The sequence below is a fragment of the Leptinotarsa decemlineata genome, unplaced genomic scaffold, assembly GCF_025532065.1.
Source record: "Leptinotarsa decemlineata unplaced genomic scaffold, Ldec_3_MD MMD2_tig00026307_RagTag_RagTag, whole genome shotgun sequence".
NCBI lineage: Eukaryota > Metazoa > Arthropoda > Insecta > Coleoptera > Chrysomelidae > Leptinotarsa > Leptinotarsa decemlineata.
The window spans coordinates 16,691,469-16,707,818 of NW_027412681.1; the positions used below are offsets into that span (position 1 = coordinate 16,691,469).

The 16,350-nt window shown below is 32.6% G+C and overlaps 2 protein-coding genes across 3 annotated transcripts in view; one reads left to right on the forward strand and one right to left on the reverse strand.

Moving 5' to 3' along the window:
• Nucleotides 1–3,439: 3,439 nt before the first annotated feature.
• Gasz (ankyrin repeat, SAM and basic leucine zipper domain-containing protein 1) lies at nt 3,440–5,023 on the forward strand. The gene has a single exon (XM_023169243.2). The coding sequence runs from the start codon at nt 3,508–3,510 to the stop codon at nt 4,882–4,884; it is 1,377 nt and encodes a 458-aa protein (XP_023025011.2). The 5' UTR covers nt 3,440–3,507; the 3' UTR covers nt 4,885–5,023.
• A 3,707-nt stretch (nt 5,024–8,730) lies between these two features.
• The window catches only part of LOC111505160 (RNA helicase aquarius), a 38,025-nt gene continuing 30,405 nt past the window's right edge, over nt 8,731–16,350 (reverse strand). For both annotated transcript variants that reach the window (XM_074181222.1, XM_074181223.1), the window contains 7 exons: nt 15,629–15,914; nt 13,406–13,673; nt 12,244–12,415; nt 12,007–12,177; nt 11,750–11,947; nt 10,352–10,528; nt 8,731–9,145 (listed from right to left, as the gene is read on the reverse strand). In XM_074181222.1, the coding sequence (XP_074037323.1) occupies nt 8,783–9,145; nt 10,352–10,528; nt 11,750–11,947; nt 12,007–12,177; nt 12,244–12,415; nt 13,406–13,673; nt 15,629–15,914 (1,635 nt within the window). In that variant the 3' untranslated portion in view covers nt 8,731–8,782. The remainder of the gene's footprint in view (nt 9,146–10,351; nt 10,529–11,749; nt 11,948–12,006; nt 12,178–12,243; nt 12,416–13,405; nt 13,674–15,628; nt 15,915–16,350) is intronic.

Here is a 16,350-nt window from a genome sequence, read left to right on the forward strand (position 1 = left end):
TAGAGGTAATGCTAAACCTTCTAACTACACTTTTTTATACAAATCATTTTTTTAGCAAAAACCATTTATAAAATATACCATCAATAGAACACCATGATTGATTGGTCAACTATTTCAAAATTCAGAATGAAGTTTAATTTGAAAACATAAAAGTTAATGCAATACTAAAATAAAATGAATAAGGAGTACATTAAAATATTATCCATGGTGGTAATTACAGAATTTTCACTGGTACATAAAACTATTCTACAATGTCCTTTATATGAGAGAAAGTAAACACTATCAAATAAATGCAGATAGAGAGGTAATTAAATTTCTTGTGTAAATTCTATAATTGTTATCATGAATAGTGTTATTAATTTTCATCAAGTAACGGGTCAGTATTTATACATTAAAATATAATTGTTAATCGTCACAACGTAATATGAACAGAACAAAATTTGTTGGATAGCAGCATCAAAAAAAATGTCAAGATGATATATTAAAACTCGTTGAATAATATTTAACTTTCTATTGAGCAGTGTCAGAGAACTAGATTCTTCAATATTTGCATCCAAAGGATTTAAAGACCATGACTCTCAGATATATTAGCTGTTATAGTTCTGGTAGTTTTTAATATATCCAATATGTCTACTGAGGTAAGTCGAAAATGATTTTCATTTTATGTAGGTATCACTTTCATCATATTGTATTCTACAAAAATTTTCACACATCCATTTGTCAGGATGACACTAAGGGCTGTATCTCTTGATTGTACTATTATTCTCATCGTCCTGATATTGTTATTGGCCCATTCAACTATGATTGGCGTTATATATTATCAAAGCACAAAATGTAAAACTGGAACCTCTGTCATAGGAGTCTATTCCATCTTCTGAAGACTTCAATTTCACTGGTGAAACACGCCTCGAGAGAAGTGTTGCAGTTCTGGTGTATGAGAAGAGTGCTTGTTTTTTTTTAATAAAAAACATTCACTTTATCCCCAATAAACTACAATGGTTTATGCAGGGAATGTATACAAGAAATATAAAACTTCAAAGAGAGCTATTTCAGAACTGGTCCAATTAATAACAAAAACAAACAAATATGATATTAAAATGAATACAACATATAGTTCTTCAATGACAAATTAAATTTTTCTATGTTGGAAAATTGTTTGTCATTCAGTAATTCCTTATTGACAACTATACTTTTGTAAAAAAATTATTTTTTGGAATATGCAGATTTAAGATTTCTTAATATATATCGAGCTGTCTTGTTTGATGATCATGTACATTTCTATGTTCTATAAATTCTTAAGTGGAATGTTTTATATTCTTAACGGATTGCAGAAAGATGCACACTTTTAATTTATAAATAGAATGGATGTCGAATAAATGCTTCAGTTTATCTAGATTTTCAGTTGGCTCTAAGAAAGTCCGATGAAAAATGCATTTTAAAGGTTCATTTTCTAAACTCCTTTAAATTTTCGAAGTTTTATACTAATTGAACATTGTAATTTTGAATGAATCAGTGTGTATTGAATAGTATTACTTATTGAGTTCAAATAATCATTGTTCCTAATGTTGTTAACTAAGTCTTTTGAGAACAAATATATACAGCTTGTGAAATGTAGAAAGAGCTTTCTGAATTCCGTATATATGTTATGTTTCCCATTTTCAGTAACCTGGTGTTACCCATATTTGCCCTTGGGTACACTACGCTGATAAGGCCAATAGTGAGGGGCAGGTGCCGTTGCTTTCCATTCATTTCAAGTGTTATATTTGCGAGATTTCCTCTTTTTGATTTGGATCAAACATACTTGTTGATATCTTGAAGTATTTCCTGCCAGTAATCGCACGTTGAAATCTAAGACCTCGTTAATCCTTATCTCGAACGAGTTTTGAGTCGTTCGTAGGGGGCGACAGAAAAACCAAATTTGTTAAAGAGATTAATATTCGGGACTTGTAAGTCAGGTAGGTAGCTATAGCTGCCTAGGTGGTCATGTTATATTATTACTAGGAATGCTGTCATTCTTGGCTCATTGCGTCAGCTTCGGGCACATGATTCTGGGACCCAATGATCAATCACCTCACAGTGTGGAAAGTTGACCCACCGATGCATAGGGTCGTCTTCAATAGCATTGAAAACCTCAACTTATCAAAGCATCTGACCTTCACTTTCTTACGTCGAGTGGGCTAAACTCAGAAACTGAGGGATTCATTATGGCCTGCCAGAATGGTGTCTTCTACATCTTAGTCTACCTTGCTCACGTGATATGTATAGATAGGTCCCAGTCACCAGATTCAGGCCCTGCCGCAAAGTGCCTGAGACCCTAATACAATTGTTTCCGGTCTCAACCAATGTCCATTGACATAACGCAGTCTCGAAGTACTTTTTTGCTATGTCACTTCTACGGTATTGAAAAGATACCGGTGTTACCTTATGCTCCGCGGAATATTGAATCCGTTGTGGAAAATGAGAATTGCCAAATTCATTAGAACTATTCAGTTCCCACCCTCATGCTAATACAAGCGAATAAGCCCGACGCTGTCCTCCTCAGTCATCAGAGTAGAGCGATATTCATCGAGGAGTAACTCCGGGTGAGACGAATATCGTCCGAAAAAAGAAGAAATAAATAAAAATTTCGTCAGTTTGGACTGAAAGAATCTGTAAAAAAATCAATGAAGCGGGAAGAGGAAAGAGGAGATAGGTGAAAGCACTCGAATGACCTATAAATAGTCAGATCTCGGAGGAATAAGTCCAGTTATCACCCGAAGACGATTGTGGATACTAACAATCGAAACGTCGTGACGTAACTTGGTTTGGAATCTTTAATTTTCATTTCTTGTTAATACTATTTTTAATTTTTAGCTTGTATTAATATTTAAATTTTTTTATTTTTTGGTTGTTGCTTGCATGTTATTTCTTTGTAATTTCAGTTTTTTCTTTAATATAATTATTATTTCTCGGTTGATCATTTTTAATTTTTTTTACAGATTGTTTCAGAGATTTCAAATCAATTTATATTATATTAGACAATGGAAGTTCGAACTGACGAAATACACCACAAAACATTGTCAACCACCTCCTGATTTTTGGAGTCCCTGGTGGGATCGAACCTTAAGATCATACCAGTTTTTCGTATCAAGGTAGGAGTCTTAGTGGGACGAATAATCAAATCAATTCTTGGCTCATTACGGCAGTATATTTTATGATCACTCTAATCACTCAGCTCACGGAGTGGGTAGTGGTCTTTGTTCATTGATGCCGGCGCGCCCTCTTTATTATCGGAATACCCGGGGAAAGTCCCGACGGTTGCAACCTTAGGGAAAAAATAATATCGCGTTCTGCCTTTCCGCCAGCTGACTAATGCATTCTCGAGGGAGCAAAACCTTGAAAAATATAGAAGAAGATATTCACATTTGTTCTCAACCTCAGAGTAACAAATGTTACTCTGAGTTCTTAACCTAATTCTATGACATTCATGAACTAGTTGTTGAAGTACTTATAGTAAATAATCTAGAAATGGCTCATTACTATTGTGATGAATCTTCCGATGATGATGATTTATTAGACGATGGTGGTTATTACGACTTCAAAGACAAAGTTAAACAAAATAGAGTATCTCGAGTTTTTACTGAGGCTGAAAAGTTGGCTCAAGAAAAATCCACTTTTTATTCTGCTCTCTGCAGCAAAAATAACGAACTTGTCATGGAATACATCGATAGGGGATTCGACGTTGAAATGAATTTTGGGGATGGTTGGACACCCTTATTGTTATGTGTGTCAACTGGAAATGCTAGGCTTACAGAGGAGTTTGTTATCCGTGGAGCGAAAATTGATTCTATAAGAGATGGTATGACAACTTTAATGATGGCTTGCAATTGTCCGAAAGAAACTGCAGATTTTTCACAATCCTTAGAGATTATCAAGCTGTTAGTGGATTTTGGGGTAAATCCAAAATCTATAAACAGAAAAAGAATGACAGCGTTAATGTATGCTGCTAATTCTGGAAATTTACCAGCTGTTGAATATTTACTACCTCTTTCTGATAAAAATGCAGAGGACAATCAAAAGTGGACAGCTTTATTTTGGGCTGTTAATGGAGACAATGTCAGTGTTGTTGAATATTTGCTGAAAGAAGGATTAAAATATGATTTGTGTGATGTCAGAAATAACACTCCTCTGGATGTGGCAAAGTGTAATAATAATAAAAAAATCATTAGTCTATTTACTAGTGAGGAGCCTCATGCACTGATCAGCAATGACAATTTTTCATATGATTCTTTTGAGGACAGTTTCAATACATCAGGTGAAAAACCACAATTTTTCTTAGACATTTGCAATTTCCTTTGTGGAGTTAAAGCTGAGAATGCGATAAGAACTTTTGCCAACAATAAAATTAGTTTGAGTACTTTCTTTTCATTTTCCAACAGTGAACTGAAAAATTTGGGAGTCAACTTACCTTATCAACGTTATAGAATTATGGCAGGAATTCATAAGTTTCATGAAAAACCTTTTTCTCCCACGTCTCTTCATATAATAAAACTAGAAGAAATGTACAGTAATACAGACTTAGCCGTCCAGTTACTTACAATAGTGAAACATGTGATAGTTATGGAGGCCTGTTTGTTATATATGAAGAAAAATCAAGTTGAGGAAGAAATATTAGAGAAAGAGATATTGTCTATGGAGAAACAGTTAACTATATTTAAACGAAGAGTTGTGCTGTGTAAGAAAGTTGCAAAAAATATTTTTTCCAAATCAAGGCAATGGGATAAGGCATTGAAACCTGTGGATCTAATCACTTCAAATTCAGGAAAGTTCAATTTACCTTGGAGAAAATTAATTTTATCTGTGTCTTTACTCTCTGCCTTTTTCATTTATAAATTGAGGTCATGAAAATGAACTATTTTAGATGTTATTAAATTAGAGATTTTTGTAAGTTGCAAAGGCTGTTTCAGTTTTATATTACCTATACATAAAATACATACTATGTATGTGAAAAATATAAATATAATTCCTTTTATTTTTCTAAAAAGTTTTTTTTTACTATTTCTCAGATAGAACCAGCTTCAGAGGATATCAACACAATTGAAATACAGGCTGTAACTGAATAAGTGTAAAACATTTGAGGAGGTGATTCCTCATCGAAAAAAAGATAGGATCTTTCATATGAAGAAACTTCATTGGAGCATCCTTTGTTAAGATACAGCCCCTTAAAGGGAGTACATAAAATTTATATAACAATGTTTTTCACAAGCACTGAAAAAGTTACAATATTAAAATTAACTTGACGTTTTGTACTACCAAAAAGACACTTAGCCAGTAATTTATTTGGTTTACCCCATGGTTGTAAGGGGTGGAAAACACAACCCCTAAAATTTATTTCCAATGTAACTTTTTGTCTTATTATTTGTTTACCATTTAAAAATTTATTTCTGATTGCCTATTTCATTCTAAACAAAAAATGTCTCTTGGGTTTTTTGCCCAAAATAAACCAGTTAGCAGCAATTGAAAAACGCCCTAACTGCCTTAACAAGCGAGATGATTCGCAGTGACTACCACAAACATGGGGAACATTGATTTCACGCAAGATACCTGAAAATAATTCAGGTACCCGGTCAAGCAAACCAGATACCTGCTACAATAACATAAATATGGGCCCCGAACAACAGAGTGACCAGTACGAATTTAGAGTGGAACACAGCACACATAGAACTAGTAACGAGACTTGGGGACAAGGGAGATTACGACCTCGTCCTCGAGTCATGTGAGTACCAATCTAAGTGATTCTTGAGAATGGCTCCAAAGTAGGAGTCGAAACGATGAAAATTACAGACGCGGTTCAATATATATATATATATGTATATATAATAATAATAATAATATTTATTTTGAGTCGCTAAGAAAATTTACATTTTATGGACCAGTCAGTTAATAAAATACAAACTACACACAATAATACAAACTACAATTAAATATAACAATTTCAAGTTACAAGAAAATACGTTTATCAGTTGCTATTTTAGTAAAATCGTCAATACTATAAAGACAATGCTCAGTCAGTATGTTTTTCAATTTGTACTTAAATATTTTAAACGATAAGTTGCGAAAATGGATGGGTAGGGCATTGAAAAGGTAAGTGTCCACTTTTTGCGTCTTTTGCAACCTCAATTGTGGTTTTATCAGATTGTTCTTTGACCTGGTGTCATGGGCGTAAACATCAGAATGAGCTGAATACTCATTAATATGTTTCCTGACATATAGTAATTTTTCATATACAATGACGGCATATAAAGTCATGATCTTCAGAGCTGGGAATATTACTTTACAGCTCGAGTCCCAATTTGCTTTGACAATTTTTCGTACAGCAGATTTTTGTAAGATAAATACTCTCATTAAATGTGATTGAGCTGAGTTTCCCCAGGCTAATATACCATAGCGAAGAAGAGAATGAAACAGAGAAAAGTAGGTGGTAAGAGCAGCCTCTTGATTGACTACTTCTCGAATTTTTTTTATTGCAAATACACATTTAGCAAGTTTGTTACAGAGAGTACTTATGTGTTCAGACCAGTTTAAGTGACTATCGATTAGAATACCAAGAAATTTGGTGGAAGTATAATTACAGCTGTTGTTTAAGGCTCTCGAATCAAAATTAAGAGTTACAGTTTTTGTTTCATTCAGTAAGAGATCATTCGCCGAGAACCATGTTTTGGCTTGATTCATAATTGCCTCAAGGGCAATTTCGGGATCCTCCCGTCTATCAATACTAGCACTGATTGTAGTATCGTCAGCAAAGAGAACTGTTGCTGTATTATGGTAGGTAATAGAAGACGTCATATCGTTGATATAAATTAGGAAGAGTAATGGTCCCAAAACTGATCCTTGAGGCACACCCCTCATTATTTCAAGGGGATTACTTCTTACATTATTACATTCAACAGTCTGAGTTCTGTTGCATAAGTAAGAGGAGAATAGGTCAAGCGTGTTTCCCCGAACACCATAATAATTGAGTTTACTCAATAAAGTTGAGTGATCAACACAATCAAATGCTGCTGATAAGTCAGTGAATAATATATATATGTATATATATATATGTATATATATATATACATATATATATATATATATATATATGTACATATATATATATATATATATATATATATATATACATATACATATATATATATATATATATATATATAGCTGAGCTGTTACAAAGAACACTTTTTGTTATTTGTCAAGCTTTTGGTATGAGAATGAAATATAAAATGATTCAAAAACAGATAGAAAAAACATGAAATGATGACAGTTGTTCAAAATTTGGATGTGTTATCTACACATCCGTCAACATATCCATACATAGAATATTTATCCACGAAAGTTGAGATAGCATTCTGTAGAGCTCCACAAAGTTTCCCCTCCTGAAGTCAAATTTGGCATAAAAAATGCTTTTTGATTTTAGGGAAAAGAAAAATGCTGATAGTTTGGCACACTGGAAGTGATGACGGATTCGTTCCAGAGACGCTGTGGGCTTTTGAATAAAAAAAAACGGGGATTATCACGAGGAAATGGATGAGAAATATTTTTAAAAGTGGTTCCAAATATTTTGCCGAAACTAAATGATAACGATATTGTTGTATTAGACAATTCCCTTATCATTGTATGACATTTGAAAAAATTCTAACTAAAGCATCCAATTTGAAAAGACATTACTTGAAGTGGAACTTTTAGCAATACTGGATGAGTACAAAAAAAACATGTTGAATATATTATTGATGAAATGGCTAGAGCTCAAAATAAAGCTAACGCCATATAACTGCGAACTTATTTCTATTGAGTTTAATTTGGGCTAGTATGAAAAAAATTGTTATTAGCATAATTATAATACATCTGAATGTACTGACATGAAAAACATCTTCCAAAATGCGATAGCTACCATCACCCCATAAAAGTGAAAAAAAGCATTGATCATGTGCAGCAAAAAATGTGGAAATTAGACAATATTGAAGAGCAACAAATTGAAAAATTTGTAATAAATGTGAATGACAGTGGCACGTCTACTGACGAACCAGAATTGCAACAATAAATAAAATAATCTAAAAATTAATATTGCCCGAAAATCGATTAACGACATCATATAGTAAGTAATAAGCTGGAGGCAAAAAAAATCAAAATAAATAATAGCATCAATGTACAGAATACAAAATTCTCAGTATACACCACGACGGTAGAATAAATATTCATCGGGATATTCTTGAAGATTCTCATGGACAAAGTATGACGAGCTGTTTTTTTGAGTTTCGCTCAGTGTTCTGTGTTTTTATTCTAATAAGGATTATTTCACAAAGTGTCATTTGCCATCTTCTGGTGATGTCTAGGAGTTTTACAACTAGTTGTAAAACTCTGGTTCACTTCTATAATTTTTTCTTTGAATAACATTACAAGGCTGTCCTTGAAGACAAATTGTGAAAAACTAAGGCAAGTAATTAATGAAAAATTCTTCATAAAATTAAGTGAGACATAAGTGAAACTATCTAATGGTGTAACACCCAAGTTTTCATATCGGCGTTGATGGTTTGACCAATCTTGACTGCTATTAACCTTTCATGAGTTTTTGTATGCATTTTGGAGAACTAGAATAATCACTTTTCTCTCTTTGGTTCTACCACCTCCATTTTGAATGATATTAAAGGAACTTTCAATACTGTTTCATAAATCCCAGTTATATTGAACAGAAACTACAGATTGTAACATTTTTATTTACTTTGAACAACAGTATCATCATATTTCATTACTCATCATTCTCAGCTTCATCTGTATCAGCAGTTGAACCATTGTTTTCCTCATCAACATCCATGCTGTTATTGTCATCAATGTCCACACTCTGGGCAACTGGCTGAATGGTTTCTGTATGTATTATCGTAGTTTCCATATTCTCACTTTGGTTTGTCTCAGATTCTATACCATCACTTTGGCCTTGAACTGGTTCATGAGAAATATCTTCCACAGGTTCGTCCTGAATAGGGGTAGGCATCTGTTTTCCAGAGTCTTCATCTTCACTGTCTGTGTCTCTGTCTTCACCAGGATGCGAAGATATGAAACCTTCATGAGTGTGTACTTCAACGTTACCTGGTTCGTCCCATTTCTTTTCATTCTGAAACAACAGGTATGAAATTAAAAAAGAATTCATGAGTGAGGATTCTGAGAAAAAGCTTACTTTTCTGTGGAGTTTGTTTAAATAATGGATCTACCCGTTTTACTGAAAATTTGAACCTTGCTCATCCTAACTTTGACAATAACCAACGAATAAGAAACAGCTTTTTGCCTTTCTCTGCAGCTTTCACTGCAAGGCCGCTAGATGAAACTAGAGCTCAAAAACAAAGCATCACTGATGAGACCTATGGCATGTTGAAACTATGTAGTCGGGTGCTGGATGAAGAGTGCTTTGTTTTTGAGCTCCGGTTTTATCTTGTTGCCATAAAGTGAAAGCAATTTCTCATTTGGTGATCAATGTCAAAGCTCAACTTCGCAACAAATCCTTGTTTATCTGTGATAAACGAAGCTTGGAGTTTTCTGTCTGTCCCATTGATGGCATCTTCATCAAAAGAGATGTCAATGCCCAGAAACCTTAAAAACAGCATCAAGCTCTGTGAATTTTCCCCAACTCAACTGATCTATTGCTCGTATTTTTATACATTAAAAAAGTTTTCACATTGTATTTCTCTTTTAATTTAGTAGCTATCCACAGCTTTATAAAAATGTGAGTACTTTATTTTCTCAAAAATTTCAAACTATTTGCAATACAGTATGCAATCTTGCATAGCGATTTGATTTGTTTCCGAAAGATTCACAATTCATGTCTTCACTTTTCTCAAGACAAGAAAAATGATCACATAATAATATTAATAATTTCTACTTTATTTAGAAACATATCATTACATATTAGGGAATTTTAGCTGGAACTACTCTTACATTTAACCTAATAATATAAAAAAATAATATTTAGAAAAGTACTCAGTTGTCACTGATGTCTGACATCTACCCATATCAATAATTAAACTGATATCACCACCCCTTGCGTAGGAACTATCATTCATAACTAGTATTGCCAAAATCCTCCGTACCTACGAATTGAACCGGAGGGTGATGTGATGACACGCTACTGTTAGCTCTTAAGACAAACATTCTTTAATATTTTTTTGGAATCCATGCTTTGTGAAAAGATTGGTCGTTCACAATGGTTAACAGTGTTTTTTGACTAATAAATAATTGTTTTCACTGAAATTTTGTGTACACTGATTTGGTAGATACGTTTATAATAACTCACAAAAAACATTTTTATGTAAAGGTACAAACTTACCCCATAATACTTCTTTAACTGCTTAACTCTCTGTATGTAGAAATCATAAACATAATTAGCAATATGTGTCATATCTTGGACAACCATTGGTTTTGAATTTGGTCTTTGGTTGTTATATCTTCTCGGAGGATAAAACTCGTCCAAAACTAAATGAAGTTTTGTTGGTCTTGAAGTCAACTGAAACAAAAAATTAATAGATAAGAAACAACATACAAATTTCAAAATTCTACTGCTAATTTTTTTGGTTTTTACATATGCTTATCCATATAAAATCGATAATTGATATTTTTGAAATGGAATCTAACTACATGAAATTTGTTAACAGTTTTTGGATCCCTCGTGCAATTATATTTGTATTAAATTTTTTAAAGCCTTCATAAAATAATGATTTCACTGAATAACAAAAAATGGTATTTTTCACGTATAGTCAGTGGGCATACGAACGAATTGTTCTTTTGGATGATTTGAAATGGTATTTTGGTAGGTGAGATTGTTATTTCTTGTTCAAACAAGTCACCAACAAATGTAGGTTCTTGAATAAGCCAAGGTTGTCAGTGTTAATAAAAGAAGACTCTGTGTGACCTATGCTCATGCAGTCGCAATAGTCAATCGATCTCTGCAGCTTTTATGTCAGCTTTTTGGTGAACTAGTTCCAACTAGGTGTCTGAGTTCTGGTCACATCATTAGTTATCGTCAGCTTAGACAGCTCTCTTGAATGACAAAGCTCTTTTCCCAGCATTTTCATGGTCACAGATGACTTCACAGGCCCCCACATACCTGTTCTGTTAAGTAGACACTCACTCAGGAGTGGTCCAGATTATCCCCAACACCTGGAGGATCTTCAAACAAGAACCACCAACTGAGTTGGCATCTCAGGAGATGAAGTAGACTGTTTTTCAGAAATCTTTTTGAAATATCTATTAAAATTTTTCACATATTCAGCTCTAGTGACAAAAGATTTTAGCACATTGTTTTTACAAAACATTAAAGAATGTAGATGTTGCAACTGTCGCTGGATTAAAATAACAATAACTATTTTCAAAGTGTATGCCTCAATAATTTTTGATATTAGACCAATACTATATGGATTAGAAAAATAGCTACATTATACTATCTTTATAATTTCTGAGCAGTCTCAATAATTTTTGATATTAGACCAATACTATATGGATTAGAAAAATGGCTACATTATACTATCTTTATAATTTCTAAGCAGTCTAAAAATTGGAATATATTACTCATAACTTCAAATTCATAATCCATAAAGACAAAAATTGTAGATATTGTATTTGTGATGAATTAAATGAATAAATATCAAAGGTTTAACAACAATTTTGAATGTTGAAATTTAAAAACTCAATTGATCTATTACCCAAATTGAACAAAACAAATATTTACCTGTTCAAATGCTGGGGTGAGTTCAAAACAATTCTTGAACAGAGACACTCTGGCAAAAATATAGAGTCCTAATCTTGCACGAGACATTGCAACCACCAAACGTCTGACATCTCTCAAGTGACCAACGGCTCTAGTTCGCACCAATGAAAGCAAAATATAGTCGTTCTGCTGACCCTGGTACTTATCCACTGTAGTAACCTGTAAGATTGAGAAGAGCTACAACCTTTGTTCTTCAAATTTGTTATGTTTTACACTACCTTATGAGGTCTTCCAATGAGACTATTATTGGCACATCTGGTATTAATCACGTCCCTTATTAAATGCTTTTGGCCGTTGTAAGTGGTGAGTATGGTTATTTTGTTGGCTGGGTATCCAATTAATCTCATGAACATAAACACTGCTACGCAATACTCGGCTTCGGCTAGATTCTGAATAAAAAAATAATGTGTGAGTTATTTCTGACACTGAATTTTTGTTAAATTTGTTATCCTCACCTGATAAAAATATGGACTGGGTTCCGATTCTCCTATGCCATTGAAGTCTTGGACATCTACTAATTGAAAGTCATAAACAAAGCCTGGGTTTGCCAGCTGGTACTCTGGCCAATTGTCTACATGTTTCAAATTTCCTAAGTTTTTGTATCTCCATTTGTAAAGATTGCATATACTGAAAATCAAATTCATATGAAATATTAGATTCATTGAAGTCATTTGTTGAGAAGTATCAGCAAATAAGAGAGGTGTGTGTGTGTGTGTGTGTGTATAAAGTAGAGATTTATCGAAAAGGTTTTGTAGTAGTATTTCATAATAGTAACTTTTCGATTATCATCGAATTTCACAATGATTGAATTTGTAGCGTTAGTTCGTAAAAGTAATTTTGAAGGGTTTTAACTATGAGTGTCCGCATTAAGGCCAACTCCACTTGAAAATAATCGATTGCTTCATCTTCGTCAGCTCTGTCAATTGAAAAAGGGTTGATTCATTTACTCAGAAATTGACCGATGAAATGAATGAATTTAACAACTGAATTTGATATTGTCATTTCCGCAGACCTAAAATCTCAGACATTATTTTGGAATTCACAATAAAAGGATTGTGATTTATTTTCGGAATCCTGCCTAAATCTCATCAATTGATACAAGCTGCTTAAACAAATGTTTGAAACAAATATTCAACTGAAAAAATGAGGATTAGGAAAATTGAATGTTACAGAATGGTTTAACACATATTTTTTCATATTTCTTTGCTGAATAGACAATTTAAAGAAACAAGCACTCGGTCATATGATTATTGTTGAAAAAACTCAACAAAAACGAGCTGTGTTATCAAATGGAAACTGGCAACTCGCCATTATTACGATCATAGTAAGTTAATCGTTAATCCTTGACTTGCATACGTTTCCACATCTGAGGGTTGTTAACCATAATGGAGTATCAACTTGTTTATGGAGAAACCTATTTTAAATAAAATTTCATAAACTTACACTCAAGTGTTTCTGGGTTAAAAATAATCGGAAGATGAATGAATCCAAGCATTGAGTTGTATAATGCTAAAGATTAAAATATATTTTGCAAACTGGGACAGGTAAAAATAGAATAGAAGTAGAAAAAATTGAGTATTTTGAAACTCAAGTTTCTTATAAAACTATAAGACTAACCTTGGTCTAGCTCTACCTTGTCCGTCAAGGTCAACTGTCGGTACGCCCAACCTCACCAAACGTGTAAACAAGCTTTGCTCCATATTGGAGTATTTCTGAAATGCCATATTTTTTATAACAGGTGGTAGCTGATGATGATCTCCAATCATGATCCAACGTTTCAGTCTATTGAAGCCATCTTGAGGATTCTGAAGTAACAGAGGGATGAATGTTTCAATTTCCAATATCTGAGCGGATTCTTCCATAAGGATGTTATCGTATTTAAAACCTAAATGGAAATATACAAAGTACTTTTTTGAATAAATGCTTTTGAGACACATAATACTCTCAAGGAAAAATTGCTAAAATGAGATTTTAATGAACTTTCAACTACAGGACTGACCTGTAACTAATTATCTGTTTTTACTATGATTGGTAAAACTGCTCTCTGAATATTATTTATAAAGGTATAAATCCTGACATTTCAGGTAGTTTAACATATCAACTATCTGATAGGTAGGGTTAATATTGCTACAGTTTAAAATCTATTGTATAGCGAAACGTGTCAAGAATTTATAAAACTTTTATGGCCAAAATCTCAGAGTGAACTGTATTAGTAGGATTATCAAAATTATTGGAAAAATTAGAGTATAATTGATCAAAATATACATTGTTTTTTACTCTGATTATAGAAACAATCAGGTTTTGATGGCGATTGGACCTAAATATAGAGTCAGGGTTGCAACTCAATAATTTTTTTGCAGATCATTTAAATACGCCATTTTAAAAATATCGTCATTATCTACTGAAATATAAATTTAATACATTTTAACCACCGACTATATCTCCTTTCCAACTTATTAGTATCAGTGCAATATAGATTATTTAAAATTAAAAAATTTCAAGGACTTCAATAGCTCTTGGATGTTTTTTATTATTGACTTTCTAATAAACCTCATAATCTGTTCTAAAATTTTGCTGCTTTATCTCAATTCAGATTTTTGTAAATTATATCATCTCTCTCTTTGAAACGATCTATTTTACAAAATGTATGAAATTCCTAGGCATATTGATTATTATCTCTCATGGTCTCATTTTTATTTATTCAAAAATTCAATATTTAATTTCAGTATGGTACCTACACTGCAAAAATCTATTATGAAACCCACCAAGTCTTTGCAAAATAAGGCAATTAGGTGTATTTTCAAATTACCTTTTGCGAAACCAATTTCAAAATTATATAGATCAAGAAATCTCTCAGAACTTGACTCATTATTTAAAATGAATAAATGCCTTTTTATCCATCTGACAAAGCATATGAAGAAACATTCCTTAATATATTATCATACTCATAGGTATAATGCTAGTCAATTTAGTAATTTGAAAACGGCAAATTTCAAAACTGAATTTGAAAGAAAATCGTTACATTCTCATGGAATAACAACAGTTTATTAGTATCCGACCGAAAGTGGTTTTAAGACCGAAAACGAATTTCGGCAACGGTCTCAGTTTCGGCCGAAACCGAAACTTTCTTACAAAGATTATGTTTTGTCAGTCTCCATTTTTTTATCTTTAAATCACAACGTTATGCAGTCTTCGACATTTTTACTTATTGACAATCAACATAACAAACCCTCATTTAAGAAAAAATATTAATTGCACCTTAAAAATACTTAAAATAGGTGAAGTGTTTATTTGAGTAGGTGTAGATCCTTCTTTTGAATATTAATGATGGTTTTTCAAAAATATTAAACATGAAATTACTTATTCAAGTTGTTACCTAATATCACAATAGGTACCTAATATTTATGTAATAAACAAAGTAAGTCTTGAGTCACGACATGATTAGGCACGTGGACGCGGCAAAATGTCTTCGTCGCTTGTATGAAATTCAACGCGCCGAACATGACCGATCACAACGCGGAAACTCCCAAATGCAGTTTCGGTTTCGGCCGAAACCGAAACTCAACAGAAACCCGTTTTTTTGCCGAAACTCGATCGAAACCGAACTTTCGGTCGGACACTACAGTTTATCTGATAAAATAGAATAAGTTAATTCCTTGACCAAATTGCAAAATATTCTGAAAGCTAGATACCGAACAACTGACTTATTTTTCATATTTTTTATAATTCTGATTCAATTATAACATTGGTTGTTGATAATTTTGATAGTATTCATGTATATCTATTCACTCATTTCAAGATATTGAGATCAGAATACCATTGAACACTAATTTATATTACCTATTTCCACCAATTCCTTTCTCTTCAGGGCAGCATGAGTACACGTCATGGCAATTATCTTTGCTTCTTTTACAAGCAAGTATTTAGATCTGTCCAACCCTGATCTCAGAAGTTCAAATGCACGAAATTCTTCTAATTCTTTAAAGATATGTTCTATATATCTAAAGCAACTTTCAGATACTTCAAGGTCTTCTTCAAACGATTTGCCTTTGAAAAGAGGTTGAGGTGCATTTTCGAAAAACTGATGAAATGGAAATTCAGCAGCAATAGTCTCTACAGGAACAACCTAAATTAAAAAAAAATGTTTATTGAATCAAAGAAAAAAGAATTTTCTTTGAATCAACGAAAAAAATAATGTAAAAGAAAGTTCCAATTACTACATATTACTAGTGATTAAATTGATTATTATAAATTTTCGTCTCTCTGTCTATGAAAATAAGGCATCAAAGTAAAATTAATAACTGTTGTGCTATCACAGAAGCTTCTTTGACTACGAAAAAGCTACTGAGTTAAACATGTGATAATTTTTTGAAAATAAAGTTTTTAAAGATCAAATTGTAAGGTGTAGTTTATGAAATTGTTAGTGTATGTCTGGACAGGTTCAATAAATGATTATCACAACAATTTCATGAATCCCCAGTAAAAATATGTTCTAAAAGTATGTAGGTATATGTTTTATTCAACTTGGCATTATGCCAAACTGAATAAAACATATACCTACA

Bases quoted from the DNA above. Each gene is read 5' to 3' on its own strand.
- Gasz (XM_023169243.2), top strand. From the start codon at position 3,508: ATGGCTCATTACTATTGTGATGAATCTTCCGATGATGATGATTTATTA.